We start from the raw sequence: 14,361 nt of genomic DNA on the forward strand, positions 1-14,361 counted from the left end.
ATCTCAGATGCATTATGAAACTTGCAAACACCGTGGTGATCCGCATTCAGGGATCGGGACACTTCTCCGGGATAACCCAGCTTGGCTGATTCCTGATCAAGTATCATCTGCAAATTTGTGAGAAACACACACGGATTTCACATCCATGGTTTGATACGCACTGCAGAGGTAAACCCGAGCGGCGTCTGAAGGGTCTCATAGAAGGAAAATATCTGCAAGTTCGGGGCGCAGTGCCGGAATTGCTCGTTGACCATTCACAAAAACGGGCCCTGCTTGACAAGGTCTGCGACATATTGCTTAGGGGTACTATTAGGAGCTGTTGACAAGACTTTTTGCAGGAAACCTGCAAGATCCGCGCCTTTGTGAGGTGTGGACAGGAACAGGATAGCCTTGACTGCATCAATGATGGAGGCGTAACGGTCATCTAGCTGGCCATCAAGAAAAGCCTGGTACATAGAAGTTCAAGGAATTAGCAAGGAATCAATAGCGTAGTTCGAGCTCTATAGTCGAACCCCACTCTTTTGAAAACAAGACCACCCATGGAATGCGTCACAAAGACTATGGGCACCTAAGCTATCATTCAGCCTCAACACTCAGAAAGTCTTGTCTGCCCAACTGAGGCATTCTGGCCAAGTTTCATAACGATTGACTCACCTGCCCTAGCTCAAAGCTCTTCCCACTCTGGTCCCTTCCATACAACATATCATAGAGTAGATTTTTGGCAAAGTCCGAGATGCCCAATGTGCTTGTTTGCTAAAAAGGACACCAGTCTCGAATTATTCCACGCCTGACTTGCCATTGCGACGGACGATACCCGCCAGTATTCTCAGCTCGAGTCGAAGTAGTCCAGTGGAAGAGATCAACACGAGGCGAAGCAGGCATTTCAAACAGATACGGTACCAACAGACAACAACCAACCCCGCCATGTGGTCGTACATGTGGCTGGCGTTACGGCAGCACCAGGCCCCCTGCATGTTTCTGAACTTGGTTAGACATTGAGGGGACCATCGGGGTCCAAAAGACACTTGTAAGCACCGAACATAAGCTGCTGCAATCGCAGTTCGGTTTTTAGCATCTTGGCGAAGAACGACTTTTGGGCGGACATGCGCTGCACCCACCAAAGAAGACCGAAATACAAGTCAAATTGTGACCATAAATCTGAACATTATCAGAGGACATCTGTATTGAAATTTGTCTAATATGTAACGCCCAATGTTTGTATTAGAATACACTAGCCTCAAAAGCTGTATTCCCGTTTGACAAGCCCGCGGATCTTGTTCCATTCCTCAGAGCCTTCGTCCCATGGCACATACTTTTGTATGAGATATACAAAGTCATCGAGGGCCCTAAATTGTCAGAATTTCATCTCGGTAAATCGTTGAAGGATCGAAATTTAGCATGTTCGACTCACAGTTGTCTTGAAGGAGAACCGGCATAACACGCGGAGAACATGAAGTTCGTCTTGGCGCTGTAGAGGCGGTTTCTATCGTCCCATTCTTCCTCCGGCTCGCTGGGCTCGAAGTTGCGCATATACTCACGGCGATAGACCTTGTCCCTGAGTTCATGCCTCTCGGCTCGCCATATGCCCAGCTCCATTTCGTTGTGCGCATAGTAAGCCGCGCAATCGAAGATGATTGGGTCTCCAGTGTGCGCGTCTGTCCCTATGTTGCCCTCCCACAAGTCTCCGTGTATCAGGCAGGGATTGACTGAGTTGCCATCGGCCTCCAATGCACCTATAAGGCGTGGAATTAGATGCGACTGCACGCGTTCGAACACCACCTCCAGTTCCGGCCAAACTCCGTTCGTCTCCGTGTCCTGCCGGTATGCCTCCGCAAGTAGCTTTGAGAAAAATGATGTCCAGCTGGGATCCCAAGCCACAGACTGCAATCGAGCCCCATCGAAGGTTTGAATCCCGAAGCCAAACATTCCCGTGGGTGACTCGCTCTTCTTGTGCATTTCTGCCAGTCTTTTTCCCAGTTTCGCTGGGTTAGGGAGGCCCACGACAAAATCTTTGGAATCCATCAACAGGAAATAACTTGCGGGGACGATGCTCTTTAGCTCGCCCCAAGCGATTGGCTTCGCTACAAACTCTGGAGCCAATCTGTATAGCTCTTTCATAGCTGTGTATTCACCCTCAATCTGGTATCTTCCAAGGTCACCAGCGGCATACTAGATGTGTACTGATCAGCCATGAAATCAAACCCAGTGTTCATAGGGGATGGTGCGAATCGAGATGACTGACTTTGGAAAAATACGCCACAGGTTTCCCTTCTTTGTCGACGGCTTCGATTTTAATTGTGAACGACCAAGCTGACATGCCATGGCTATGGACCAAGGTTACTTTTGTTCCTTGAGGGAGAGCTGCGACCAAAGTCTGTTAGCACCGCAGACTACTGACGAAGTCATATGTTGCTTGGAAAACCTACCGTCTCGAATAGCGTCATCGAGAGGCAAATTGCCCCCGAGCGAGGTGCTGAGAGCGCTGAGCTGGCTCTTCAAATTCTCTTGTTGACGCAAGTCCGCCATAGTGGATGTTTGGTAGCTTGCGAGGCTGGGATGTATCACTTGATGTGCGGGGAAGGTTAGCCCACTAAAAATGAAGTTGCGCAGAGGCAACAGGCGGCCTACGTCTTGCTGTGAAGCCTTCTGTGTTCCTGAGGCACGGCAGCTATAAATAGCATCGTCAGCGCATAACCAGCCAATTACGCTGATTGCACAGAGCCAACATCGAGCGGCTTCAGAAGGCTTCGCATCCCGGTAAGTCTGTTGGTGTTTTGAAATGATCCTAACCCCAGCACGTCGTTCTGCAATGGGCCGTCTTTGGGATGGCCATTTCTGAGAAATGGCCAGAATGGAGCACCCTCGGTGTCTTTGGAGCGACTTTTGTCAGGTCCTGCAGCCGGGCTGCGGAGAAACATCCAAAGCCCAACCCTGTCCACCCGCCACCAACGTGCTGGTCCTGTCCGGCAGCCAGATTGCGTTTGTCGAACTTCTCGGCTTGTTTTGCCACGAGCAGATCTCGGCGTTCAAGGAAATTTTCCACAAGACCCTCAAGAGCGACCTGGAAGACATCAACGACGCCTTGGTCCACATGGCGACATGCGGAATGTATTGATGAGATTTCGATGGAGGAAAAGAACGTCCAAGGGTCAGCGCAGCCCGTTGTTGGCCCGCAAATCACGCATGACCACCCGTTTACTGTCTACACCGTTTGGGAGAAAAGATGGATCGTGTTTTTGTCTGCATTCGCGGGAATGTTCTCACCCATGAGCTCATTCATCTTCTACCCCGCCATCACTGTGATTTCAGACGGCCTTGATGTCTCGGTCGGGCTCATCAATCTCGCCATTACCACCTACATGGTCGTCTCGGGAGTTGCCCCAGCCTTGCTCGGCAATGCGGCGGATACACTAGGACGACGCCCGGTATATATTCTGGCGCTGGGAACCTACTTGGGGGCCAATATTGGGCTGGCTCTTCAGAATAGCTACCCTGCTTTGCTGGTCCTCAGGATGTTGCAAAGCGCTGGTAGCTCCGGTGAGTTGTTTCCATCCTATTGAGCCGGAAGGCATATGGGGCGTCTGAGTTACTAAGACTGGATAGGCACGATATCCCTCGGGTATGGCGTTCTCAGTGATATTACGACTCCAGCCGATCGGGGCTCTTACGTTGGGACAATGCTTGTTGGGTAAGAGCATACGGGCCAGAAAGACGTTGCTTTCGCTGATAATTAACATCCACAGTCCAAACGTGGCACCTCCTCTCGGCCCTATCCTCGGCGGTGCCCTCGCTGCAAGCTTAGGCTGGCACTGGATATTTTGGTTTCTTTGCATACTTGGTGGTGTCTGCCTCCTTATGATTCTGTTCACTCTGCCAGAAACCGCGCGATGCCTTGTTGGTAATGGCAGCATTCCCGCCCATGGAATCAACCGCACCTTCCTGTCTTCCATGTCAGAATGGCGAAAGCCACGATCAGATTCACAGAGTCATGGAGACCGACGAAAACTTTCTTTACCGAATCCGCTGGCGTCCCTCAAACTGTTGCTACTCAAAGACGTAGCAATAGTCGTGGTGTGCAATGGCATATACTACATGATATATTGCTGTGCCCAGGCATCGCTATCTTCACTCTTCATCGAAGTATACCACTACGGTGAGATTGCTTCCGGATTGGTGTACATTCCGTTCGGCGTCGCTTGCTTGATCAGTCTGCTGGTTTGGGGCAAGGTCCTAGATTATGACTACGCTCGGCTGTCGAAAAGTCTCGAGCCCCGTCCAGCGGCAGACCCCAGCAATAGCGTCGAGGGGTTTCCGATCGAGAGGGCGAGGCTCAAGACAGCACTGTACCTGGTAGGCCTGAACACATTGGCCACGATAGGATACGGATGGGCCATGGCTTACCGTGTGGTTAGCTTTACCGCCGCTACTGTCCTGTCTGATTTGCTAAAGATGTGAACAGCACGTATCAGCTCCTTTGATTTTCCAAACAGTCATAGGCTTTGCCACTACCGGACTCTTTTCCGTAAGCCGTCCAATTAAGCCGCACCTCCCCCTCACGAATTCCTTTTCTGTGGCAATGCCTCTGTTATTCTGACCAGTAATAGGCTTTTGGGACTCTTCTCACCGATTTGAACCCAACTAGATCGTCAACTGCCGCGGCTTCTGCCAATATTGTGCGCTGCGCTTTTGCGGCCACAGCCCTTGCTGTATTGCAGCTCATGATTGACCGACTCGGAGTTGGATGGACATTCACTTTCTTTGGATTGATAGGTGCTCTCTGTGGGCCACTCATGCTGCTACAAATGAAACAAGGGCAAAGATGGCGTCGGCGAAGGCGTAGGGATTCATCTCAACCGCATATAGACCATGCCCAGGAGGCTTCGTCATCCTGATTTCCAGGCAAGTTTGAGCAAAAGAATGTGATTTTCAAACAAGTCAATCCAGAAAAGGCAACCGTTTTACTCGTATTAGATGAATTCTAGTCCGCAGTAAAGCAATGGGAGGGCAGCACATGTGGACATTTATCTACTAGAGAGAGGTTTTCTTGTACTCCGCCGCATCAGAATGTCGCCTCGTGAACACATGGTATAGGCACGAGAGACTAGCAGGAGCCTCGATGAGGAATACTTTGGAATAGCCCAACATGATTCATTCATTTAGTCTAGCACATCGGCCGGCTAGGCCTCGTATTCGTGACGGCGGATCCCCGGTACATCGACCTTGACCTTGTAAACATGGCCCGTAGATCCTCCAGCCGCAATGGACGTGATGAACAGGGTCTTGAGGTCCTCTCCGCCGAAAGCAGGACACGAGGTCATCTTCGCCCCGGGCACCGCGCACGTTGCCACAGCCTCGCCGCCTGGGGAGTACCGCACTAGCTTCCCCTGAGAGTTGGCCGCCACCCAGACGTGTCCCTCCACGTCGACAGCCATGCCATCCGGCATCCCGCCATTCTCTATTTGGACAAAAAGTCGCTTGTTTGAAACGGTACCATCCTTCGTATCGTAATCATAGTGGAATATCTTTCCTTGGGGAGTCTCGCTCGCGTACATGATCTTGTCGTCTGGTGAGAAGACGGGCCCGTTTGGCACGGGCGTCTCCAGGAGATTGTCCAGCTCCCGCACAGATGCCGTCCTGGCCTCGCCGGGACCTTCGTCCATGCACCACAGCCGGCCGATCGGATCCTCCTCGTCTAACGCCATGGATCCTGCCCACCATCGCCCCTTCGAATCTACTGCACCGTCATTCATTCGCACCTTTGAGTCCAGGCCCTTGTCGCTGTGCTGGAGGGTTGCGATATCTTTCAGGGTCCCAGTTTGCAGTGATAGCAGGGCGAGGCCGAATCTCGTCTGCACAGCAAGGACGTCCGTGCGGTTTGCAACAACCTCCAGTCTCGTGATGGGCTGATCGAACTCGTAAGTCTTCCGTTGCCTCCATCCCTCCGATTCCGGTATCTCGTGCACAAGTCGGTTCTTGATGTCGACGAAGAAAAATGTCTGGTCACTGGCGCGGTACAACGGGCTCTCGCCAAGCCCGGATGCGGATGGGAGCCACTCTTGCGCCGAATACTCCTTCATTGCGAAATGCCTGATCGTAAAATTCCGGTCTCTGAGCTGGAATGAATCTCGAGTTTCAACCTTCTTCTGAATTTGGAAGAGGTTGTAGAATGCTGAGTCTGTGGTCATCTGTCTGCATCCTCAACGTCATTCTTCTTCGTGACGTCACGCAAGCACAGCTCACACGCCATTCCTCAGACATCCAGACCACTCCTTACTTAACGACATTGCGGAAGTGGGCTCGTAAAATGGATTGCCTTTTCGCTGTCTCTTGGACCTTTCGGCTGATGCCGAGGATATTTCGGGATTGAGGGGATTGCCCGTCAAGCACCTGTGCTTAGTTATGCACAGAGATGGTGCCGACCCAGCAATGCAGTGCAGTTCCAAGTATCTTCCCATACCCTCCATAGCTTCACTTATAAAACAATACGTGTATTGAACGAGACACTATGGTGCATTCTCTTGACGGGAAAAGCTGTGAGCAGCCCGATGTGTCTTGTAATTACAGATGGCATTTGAGACTGTTGTGGTGATGTTGAAGAGACTCTTGGGCTGTGCCGTAAAGTGACACCGGCCAGTAATCCCGTTCAGTCGCTAGCTTGGACCCCTGGTCAAAGTCTAATAATATTCCGCGATCAAGCTCACGCTAAAACATCTGTCATCCGTTCCCCAGGCGCGCGTTTCGCGAACAACCTAGCGGCAAGCCGTGCGCAGCACTTTGGGTCCTATCGCTTCGAACGTGGCTCGTCAACAGCGCAGGACTAGAACTTGGGCGGCGGCAGCTAATAATTTCATCAGCACACCATTGGTAGACCAGGGGGAGCCGACGCCGTCGTGGCGTCGCGGACGGATCTGGACCCCCTCTGACTTGCAGCTCATCCGCGGTTACTCTGGTGGCCTCGGGATTTCAGCCCTCGGCACCCTGTGCTTTGCGTGAGCTGACCCATCACAGTCGTTCGGGCTCTCCAACAAGCTAATGCATGCGAACACAAATCACAGCGTCCCTTCATTCAGTCTTCGCCATGACCTCCTTTTCAGCTCCAAATGGTACGGTTACACTGCCGCAGTCTGCCCCTGACTAGGCTTTTGGTCTCCGGCCCCATGAATTCTCCCCACATGTCGTACTCATGCTGCTGGCGTGGTGGAAGAAATAAAAAGGGTTCTGTTCTCTCGAAAGTATTCGACATTCCTTTGTTCGACACCATCACTGAAGCTTCTCTTACTAAGACCTTCTACATTCATTCGCTTGCCAAAGTCTCGACTACTGTCTCTCTTTCAACGTTATTAGTCGAATAAAACAAACACCTCAAAAACCTCAAAATGTACTCTCTCGTTCAGCTCTTCGCCTTCGGCCTGGCCGCTTTGACGGCCGGAAGTGGTTTCCAGGTCTCAACCGCCGGAAATGCTGGGCTCTCCCGTTACGTTGCTGTAAGAACGGCCTCCGCAGCTCCATGCTTCTCACCAAGACTAATCAAATAATATGTAGGGCCAAGCCTTAATGGCTTTCGCTGTCCCTGCCCTGGCAGTGCCACTCGACAATTCTGGACTGGCTGCCAGGAACGCCACACTTCCGGGAGACGAGGACTGCGATGATGGGGACGACGGGGACGATAGCGACGATGGTGATGATAGCGATGATGGAGACGACGAGGACGATGGGGATGACGAGGACGATGGGGATGACGAGGACGATGGGGATGACGAGGACGATGGGGATGACGAGGACGATGGGGATGACGAGGACGATGGAGACGATGAGGACGATGGAGACGATGAGGACGACGGGGATGATGAGGACGATGGAGACGATGAGAAGCCGTAGAACCCTTACGCCATTCGGTGAAACGGAAGCGGCACCTGGTAGAAGCTCGTCCCGACCGGTGCAATGCCAGTGTGTAGTTGAATTTGGAAACCAACAAACCCAGCACATGTACTTCAAATTGAAACTGCTGACATCTCATATTTTGTTAAATGCGTATGTGCGATAACTGTTCCGGACGGCTAGAATTCCTTAGCGTGCATGACGATATAGGTTTTAGACTGTGCTCTAATTCTCGTAACATCGCAGTTCGCATGAGCAATCGTTTTGCCCCCATTATGACAGGTGAGGATTATTCCATCACAAACATACTGGCCAGTGTGTCAACTTGGATCCGCAGGTTCCACGAGTTTGAGTCCCCATGTACTACCAACATGTTCCTTGCATGATACTCCACCTAAGTCTGCAGTAAAGATAAGTTAGAGACTAATGCGGCGTAAGTCGCTCTGTGTACATTTGTCATTGTTATTCTGAGAAATATCTGCAAATCGAGGGCTAAAGGCTTGCTAATGGCGAATCAATTCTGCGAGACCGGTATTAGACGCTATGCCGCCGTAGTGGTCAGCCTTCTCAGGGGACTTTTTCGTTCGTTCAGTCACGCATGTAGGAAAAAAGCAGATCACTTTGAACTCCGGGTCCCATAGCTAACATCTACACACCAATAAAATTCAAACAATTTGAATTGCCTTCGCAGTTCCAGAGTTTGAATCCAAATCAAAATGAAGTTGTCAGGCCAATGAATGCAAGGGCGTGGCAAGCCAACGAGGTCCACCATTCACATGAAGTTCATGACCATCAGCTTTCCAGTCCTGCCAATCAATTTGGAAGATCATCCCACCTCCCGAACCGCCGATCTTCGCAACTCGCGAGAGCTGCCCGGGGCTTTAGAGTGGGTCGGTCAAAAGCCAGGCGTCCCAGTAGTGGACCCTTTGGTAGAATCCCAGGATCCATATGGGCCACTTGCCAGGTTCTTGGCAACTCCTTCAGATCATATCCAGTAGTCATCCACGCTGCCACTGCGCAGGCTATCTGTGAACCAAGCCCAAGGCCACGCCATTGCGAATCCACTTTGCAGATTAGATCATGAGCTGAAAATGCATGCACGGTCTGCCGGCATCGTTTGCGAGCCCGGATCCGGTGGGACGTCAGCGGCAAATCTAGACGTGAAGGCCAGCTCGGGAAGGCCGGAAGGAAAATGTCATTTGGCGTGCAGCCAACGGCATGAAGTAAGGGATACGTCGTGAGGTACGATACCAGGCGAGTCTGGTCAGGTGCATCACGGTCCTACACTACATCATGGAGCAACTCCATCGCATGACAGCTTGGGCCAATTTGCAAATGCAGGTGGCGATCCAGATCTTGCTGCCCATACATACAACAAGACGGTGCTGTCAGGTAAGATTAACCGCAAGACCCACACACGACCTATATCTGGTTTCGGGGACAGTCCGGCAATAACTTGGGCCTTGGGAGATGGCACCCGGCAGATGAGCAACTCTTTCGGCCATTACGAGCCTTGAAAGATTACAGATGGCTTTCGTGGCCGTTCGTCTTTCCATCATTCGCGCAGAACAGTGTCCTAGCGAGTCTGGCAGGGGACGTGAGGACTTCATCCATACCCTGCCGTGACGCGAGGCCGAGGGACCGGGGCTGAACCGTAACGGTTTAGCACGCTTTCGGATCGACGCCCAACCTGCGGAGCACGGCGCCATGCAGGTGCTGTGGGACCTAGTTGCATATGACAGAATTATGGGATGAGTGGGTGCTGATCTCTGTGTGGCCCTAATATTCCCGGCGGACGGACATCCTCTACACTGGAACTGGCCTGCCCCAGCCAGGCTGATCCGGCTGTCCACCTTCTTGGGCTCGGCTGCAATAAAACGTATCGAAGCGAGGTCTTCCCGAGGGAATGGCCCATCTAAAAGCAGACAGCAGGAGCAGAATCTGGCAAGAATGACTAACTGGGTCCAAAAAGGGGTCGACGTGCTTGTGGAGCCGGCAGGGCTCCATCGGGGTTGGCAACCAGACATTAGAACGGCATGCTACCTAGGTTACGATCAAGGGCAAGACATTCATCACTTTTGAACCATAATCGGGACCCACGGCTTTGAATCCTACTCTTTGCCTTGTTTCCTTCTGCTATCTTCAACCCATCATGCCACATGAGGCTGTTGTCCCGCCCTAAAGTTGCTTTTGAGTGTCTGCACGCTGTCCACAATGGATATACCGCTCACCCCGAGTACCTTCTCAGAGGCACCTTCACCAACGATCGTGACGCCTCTCAGCAGAGGCCAAGCCTCCTTGGCCACCAGAACAAGCAGCCAGTCCACAACCGACGGCAAAGAAAGCGAAATCCAATTGGATCCGGAAGAGGAAACGCTTCTTATGGTGTGGTACCTACGAGTGAGAGACGCCTCATCCGAGAACTCGATCCTCAGAGACCACTATGCCTCTGCATTAATGAACAAAATCAACTTCGATCTGTCACGAAGCCTCTTCCAGCTGGATCCGTCGTATATACAATACATTTGCGGCAGGTCAAAGCAGATCGACAACTGGGCACAAGATTTCCTGGACCGGCACCAATATGAGGACGTCCTCGTGTTACAACTTGCATGCGGCCTGGACAGCAGATATGAGCGCCTCAGACTCGGGAAGGAAGTGAAATGGATCGACGTGGACCGGCCCAGGGTGACGGGATTGAGGAAACGACTCATGCCGGATGCCGACAGCGACCATTACACTCTTTTGACGGCAAACGTTGCGGACGACGACGACGCTTGGCTCCGCGATATACCGAACGACCGCCCGACATTGATTATCATGGAAGGGCTTCTTTACTATTTGGAACCCGAGAAGGGTATACAATTAATACAGCGACTCCTTGGCCATTTCACACACGGAAATATCGTGTGCGATACGTTTGGGTCTGTTTGTGTGGTCTTCACATCACTTTTGGAAGCTTTCCGCAATAGCGAGGCCCGCGTGAGATGGGGAATCGATGACGCGAACGAAATCAGGAAGTTGGACAGCCGCCTGGTTCTAAGGCACAGGGTATTTGGTCATGAGTTTATGGGTACGGGTTGGTTTGGGAAGCGATATCCTCCTATATTTGGGGGCTGGACACCACTTATCTCGTTGCTGCCGTCATTCAAGAAGAATGGGCAGTTCCTACATTTTGAATTTTAGCGTCTCGACGGCGAAGCTCAATATTCGGTTAATGATTATCAGGACAGTCCGAATTATGTTCGTTGAATAGTTGGTCTGGGACAAGGTGCACAGGTTCCTGGGGAAAGGAGAAAGGCGCAACAGCACATCAAAGTCAGAATAACACAATTTCGAACACAAGCAGTATCAGCCAACAGCACGAGGTGACAGTTTATGTGTCCAAGATGTTAACAACTTCGAACAGGAAGACATGGATAACATAGGTTCCTCGCCAGATGCTGTCTGCGAATGTCTACTTCCACCCTAACATTTCGGCTTGAAGCGCGACATACCAGGCATCATCATCTTTGCCCCATTTCTCCAAAGCCTCTCGTGCCTCCTCGACCTCCTCGTCCGTGATCCCAACACGATGCCAGCCCTCTCTGAACGGGTCTTCCGGCTGCAGCTTGCCCAGGCTCGCAGCCACGTACCAGTCCCGCGCCTCCTTGCCCGCGTGGACGGTCGTCCCAGCCCCGACCTTGGTCTTTCCCGCCGCCGCATCGAAGCCCACCTCTCGGAACAGCGCGGGCATGTCGCCGCCGGGGAAGCAAGCACCTGGTCTGCCGTGTCCATAGCCCTTGGCCAAATTGCCAGCCCACACCCTGTCGAGGTCGTACGACCGAGGATAAAAGTGCAGCTCAGCGGCGTCGCGCGAGGCCATGATACCCCCGGTTTTCAGGACGCGGCGCATCTCGCTCAGCGCCCGGACTCGCATTTCGTGGGTGGGGAGGTGGGGAAAGAGCTGCGAGTTGAAGACGACGTCAAAGGTGTTGTCGGGGAAGGGCAGTCCGCCGAGGAGGTCTGCTTTCTGAAATGTGATGGGCGGTAGGGAAGGGACAGTGTCCTGCGATTTCATCCTCCCTCTGCTGACTGTCTCTCGGGCTTGTTCGAGGACCTGCTCTGAGATATCGACACCGATGACTGAGCCTTGTGTAGCAATGGCTCCGAACCCGACGGTGATGGTCCCTGGACCACAACCCACGTCTAATATGTGGTCTGTGGCTCGCAGGTGAGGAATCAAGAAGCTGGCGTCGGACTCAATTGTCCGGGAGGCGTGACTTGAAAGAGTGGCTTTCGAATACCCTTGGGTATAATTTGTTTCTTCTGATGCCATGACGATGCTGAACAAACAAGATGATCCCAGCCGATGTTTGTTGAGATCTGACGTGGTAGAGAGAGGATATGGTTTGTGGGTCAGTTTGGTCTGCGCAGTTCAGCATGCGACGTTTGTGCTTTCAAGTTGATGAATTTTCCAATTTTCCTCTCAAGTCAGTAGAACAACTTATTCCTTCTCAGTTGCCGCACCCCTCCTCTTTTAAAGTGATGTCGCGGAGGCTCCGCGTCAGAAAGGGTGGGGCCGGCCGGAGTTGACGGACCTCACGGACCTGACCAGCTACTTGGCTCCGGGATTCATAGACGGGACAGTGCATCCGGCCGGAGCTCAGAATGCGGCAATACAACGACATTTCACACCAGTTCACTGAGTTGTATAATCTTACAGAAACCATGGTATTTGAGTAGAAAGATAAGTCATGACAGAACGAGCGCTCTGGGCGACCCCCAGTACCTGCCTCGGTAACAGTAGTGCCTTGGTAGGTACCTCTTAGGCTTAGCGAGCAGCGCGCTTGCCAAATGTTCACATGCTTCCACCCTCGTCTCACTTTCCCACCACTCGTCATCTCCGTCCACGAGACCGTCGCCACCACCATGAAGACCAAACGGTATGCGAATTCCCGGCAGAAAGCCTGTCAGCACTGTTTCACTGCCAAAGCCAAGTGCGATCGCCATCCAAAACGCTGTGGCAGATGTGCACAACGCGACCTCGACTGCACTTATCCTCGCGACCGGGCCCGAACTCCGGCCGCTTCTGCCGACAGCACTCGACAGAGCCGGGACGGCATTGTCATCAACCCCGTCGGCAGTCTAGTCCCATTGTCTGGGCCGCCACCCGGGTATCTGGGTCATAATACCAACAGAGAAGCGCAAGTAACTCCTGGAGCACCAATACTTGCCATTGCAGGGCCAGATGATGGCACCAGTCCCACGGTGGTCTCCTCAGAATTACCGGCGACACCAACGCCCCTATCTGCAGCATTGGCAGCCTCAAATGGTCAGCTTTCGGGTCCAGAAAGTATTTCCGGTCGTATAGATCTCGAACTTGTTTGCCCCATAGACCCAGACTCTATTGAAAGCCGCTGGCTGAGTCAGTATGTGCCCGTGCCGGGACAACAGGTCAAAAATTACCCAGACCACATTAAGGCCTTCATCCCTAAGATCCTCGGGTCATACGCCTCCACAGCCGTCCGCGGAAGGGGTGTCCCGCCGTTCATCCATCCCGCGCAGATGCAGCCACCGCTGGCCAGGCCACCGTTGTCTACCTGCCTCAGCTTGGTCCGCATCTGCGAGAGGTTGCTTCCAGGCAGTGATATAACTGCTATGGGCGTGATCCAGAGGGAGATGAGCAGCCTCTACGAGACGCACGCATCGATGGACGATGGTATTACTCTGCTCTCCGCGTTCCAAGCATACCTGCTCTACCTGATGGTATTGTTTTTCAGGCTCGGCCACCTCGTCGGCCCGTCCCTGCGACGGGCCATGATGGATCTTCAGGGACTCGCGTCGCTGTGCAGCCGGCAGGGGCTCGTCTGCGTGGCGGAGCAGAAGTGGGCTCGGCCCAGGTGGGAGAGCTGGATCGTCGCCGAGGCGAAGCGACGGACTCTTTACACGATGTATCTCTTTGACAGCGTGTTGGCTACCCTGGAGGACCTGCCGACGTTCTTCGGAACTGAGCTCCAGGGCTTGCCCGCACCCGCAGGTAAAGATCTGTGGGAGGCCAAGGCACAGCGGGACTGGGAGACGGCATACAACACTCATTTGGTGGATTGGGCCGAAGGTGGATTGCGCATTGATGAGCTCTGGCCAGCCCCTTCATGGCTAGATGAGTCTGGTCTCGGGGAGCGTCGAAAGAGGGCGGATAAATGGTTGGACGAAGTTGATGCATTTGGGACCATGCTCTTTGCTGTTTCCAGCTCCTCTCACAGCTCGTGATCCATACCTCTTTTCACACAGTTCGGAAGACTTGATCAATTATAAGTGTCTGTATCCAACTTAATGTATCTTAATACGTTGCAGTGCCACTCTCGTGGTATTACTTGTAGCTAGAAGTGCGGAAGTGCCTCCGGTCACCGACTAGATTAACTGAAATCAAATATGGTCAAGGATCATCGAGGAATTGGCAAAGAAAAGCAAATGGAGACACATTCCTTTGCTTTCTATATG

The 14,361-nt window shown here is 52.6% G+C and overlaps 7 protein-coding genes across 7 annotated transcripts; 4 read left to right on the forward strand and 3 right to left on the reverse strand.

Annotated features, from left to right (window-relative positions):
- Positions 1 to 1,237: 1,237 nt before the first annotated feature.
- Positions 1,238 to 2,526, reverse strand: INS49_009893 (uncharacterized protein; the record flags this gene model as incomplete). Its single annotated transcript, XM_043170621.1, has 4 exons — positions 1,238 to 1,346; positions 1,412 to 2,169; positions 2,243 to 2,361; positions 2,427 to 2,526. The coding sequence occupies 4 exons, from the start codon at positions 2,524 to 2,526 to the stop codon at positions 1,238 to 1,240; spliced, it is 1,086 nt and encodes a 361-aa protein (XP_043025186.1).
- Positions 2,527 to 2,851: 325 nt separating this feature from the next.
- On the forward strand, positions 2,852 to 4,455 carry INS49_009894 (uncharacterized protein; the record flags this gene model as incomplete). The annotated part of the gene is made up of 4 exons (XM_043170622.1): positions 2,852 to 3,085; positions 3,132 to 3,537; positions 3,604 to 3,688; positions 3,744 to 4,455. 4 exons carry the CDS (start codon positions 2,852 to 2,854, stop codon positions 4,453 to 4,455), a joined length of 1,437 nt encoding a protein of 478 aa, XP_043025187.1.
- A 722-nt stretch (positions 4,456 to 5,177) lies between these two features.
- INS49_009895 (uncharacterized protein) lies at positions 5,178 to 6,185 on the reverse strand (the record flags this gene model as incomplete). Its single annotated transcript, XM_043170623.1, has 1 exon — positions 5,178 to 6,185. One exon carries the CDS (start codon positions 6,183 to 6,185, stop codon positions 5,178 to 5,180), a length of 1,008 nt encoding a protein of 335 aa, XP_043025188.1.
- A 1,191-nt stretch (positions 6,186 to 7,376) lies between these two features.
- Positions 7,377 to 7,878, forward strand: INS49_009896 (uncharacterized protein; the record flags this gene model as incomplete). Its single annotated transcript, XM_043170624.1, has 2 exons — positions 7,377 to 7,484; positions 7,543 to 7,878. The coding sequence occupies 2 exons, from the start codon at positions 7,377 to 7,379 to the stop codon at positions 7,876 to 7,878; spliced, it is 444 nt and encodes a 147-aa protein (XP_043025189.1).
- Positions 7,879 to 10,092: 2,214 nt separating this feature from the next.
- INS49_009897 (uncharacterized protein) lies at positions 10,093 to 11,064 on the forward strand (the record flags this gene model as incomplete). The annotated part of the gene is made up of 1 exon (XM_043170625.1): positions 10,093 to 11,064. One exon carries the CDS (start codon positions 10,093 to 10,095, stop codon positions 11,062 to 11,064), a length of 972 nt encoding a protein of 323 aa, XP_043025190.1.
- Positions 11,065 to 11,335: 271 nt separating this feature from the next.
- Positions 11,336 to 12,196, reverse strand: INS49_009898 (uncharacterized protein; the record flags this gene model as incomplete). The annotated part of the gene is made up of 1 exon (XM_043170626.1): positions 11,336 to 12,196. The coding sequence occupies one exon, from the start codon at positions 12,194 to 12,196 to the stop codon at positions 11,336 to 11,338; it is 861 nt and encodes a 286-aa protein (XP_043025191.1).
- A 593-nt stretch (positions 12,197 to 12,789) lies between these two features.
- INS49_009899 (uncharacterized protein) lies at positions 12,790 to 14,130 on the forward strand (the record flags this gene model as incomplete). The annotated part of the gene is made up of 1 exon (XM_043170627.1): positions 12,790 to 14,130. One exon carries the CDS (start codon positions 12,790 to 12,792, stop codon positions 14,128 to 14,130), a length of 1,341 nt encoding a protein of 446 aa, XP_043025192.1.
- Between the last annotated feature and the right edge of the window lie 231 nt (positions 14,131 to 14,361).

The sequence above is a fragment of the Diaporthe citri genome (assembly GCF_014595645.1).
Source record: "Diaporthe citri strain NFHF-8-4 chromosome Unknown scaffold_4, whole genome shotgun sequence".
Classification (NCBI taxonomy): domain Eukaryota; kingdom Fungi; phylum Ascomycota; class Sordariomycetes; order Diaporthales; family Diaporthaceae; genus Diaporthe; species Diaporthe citri.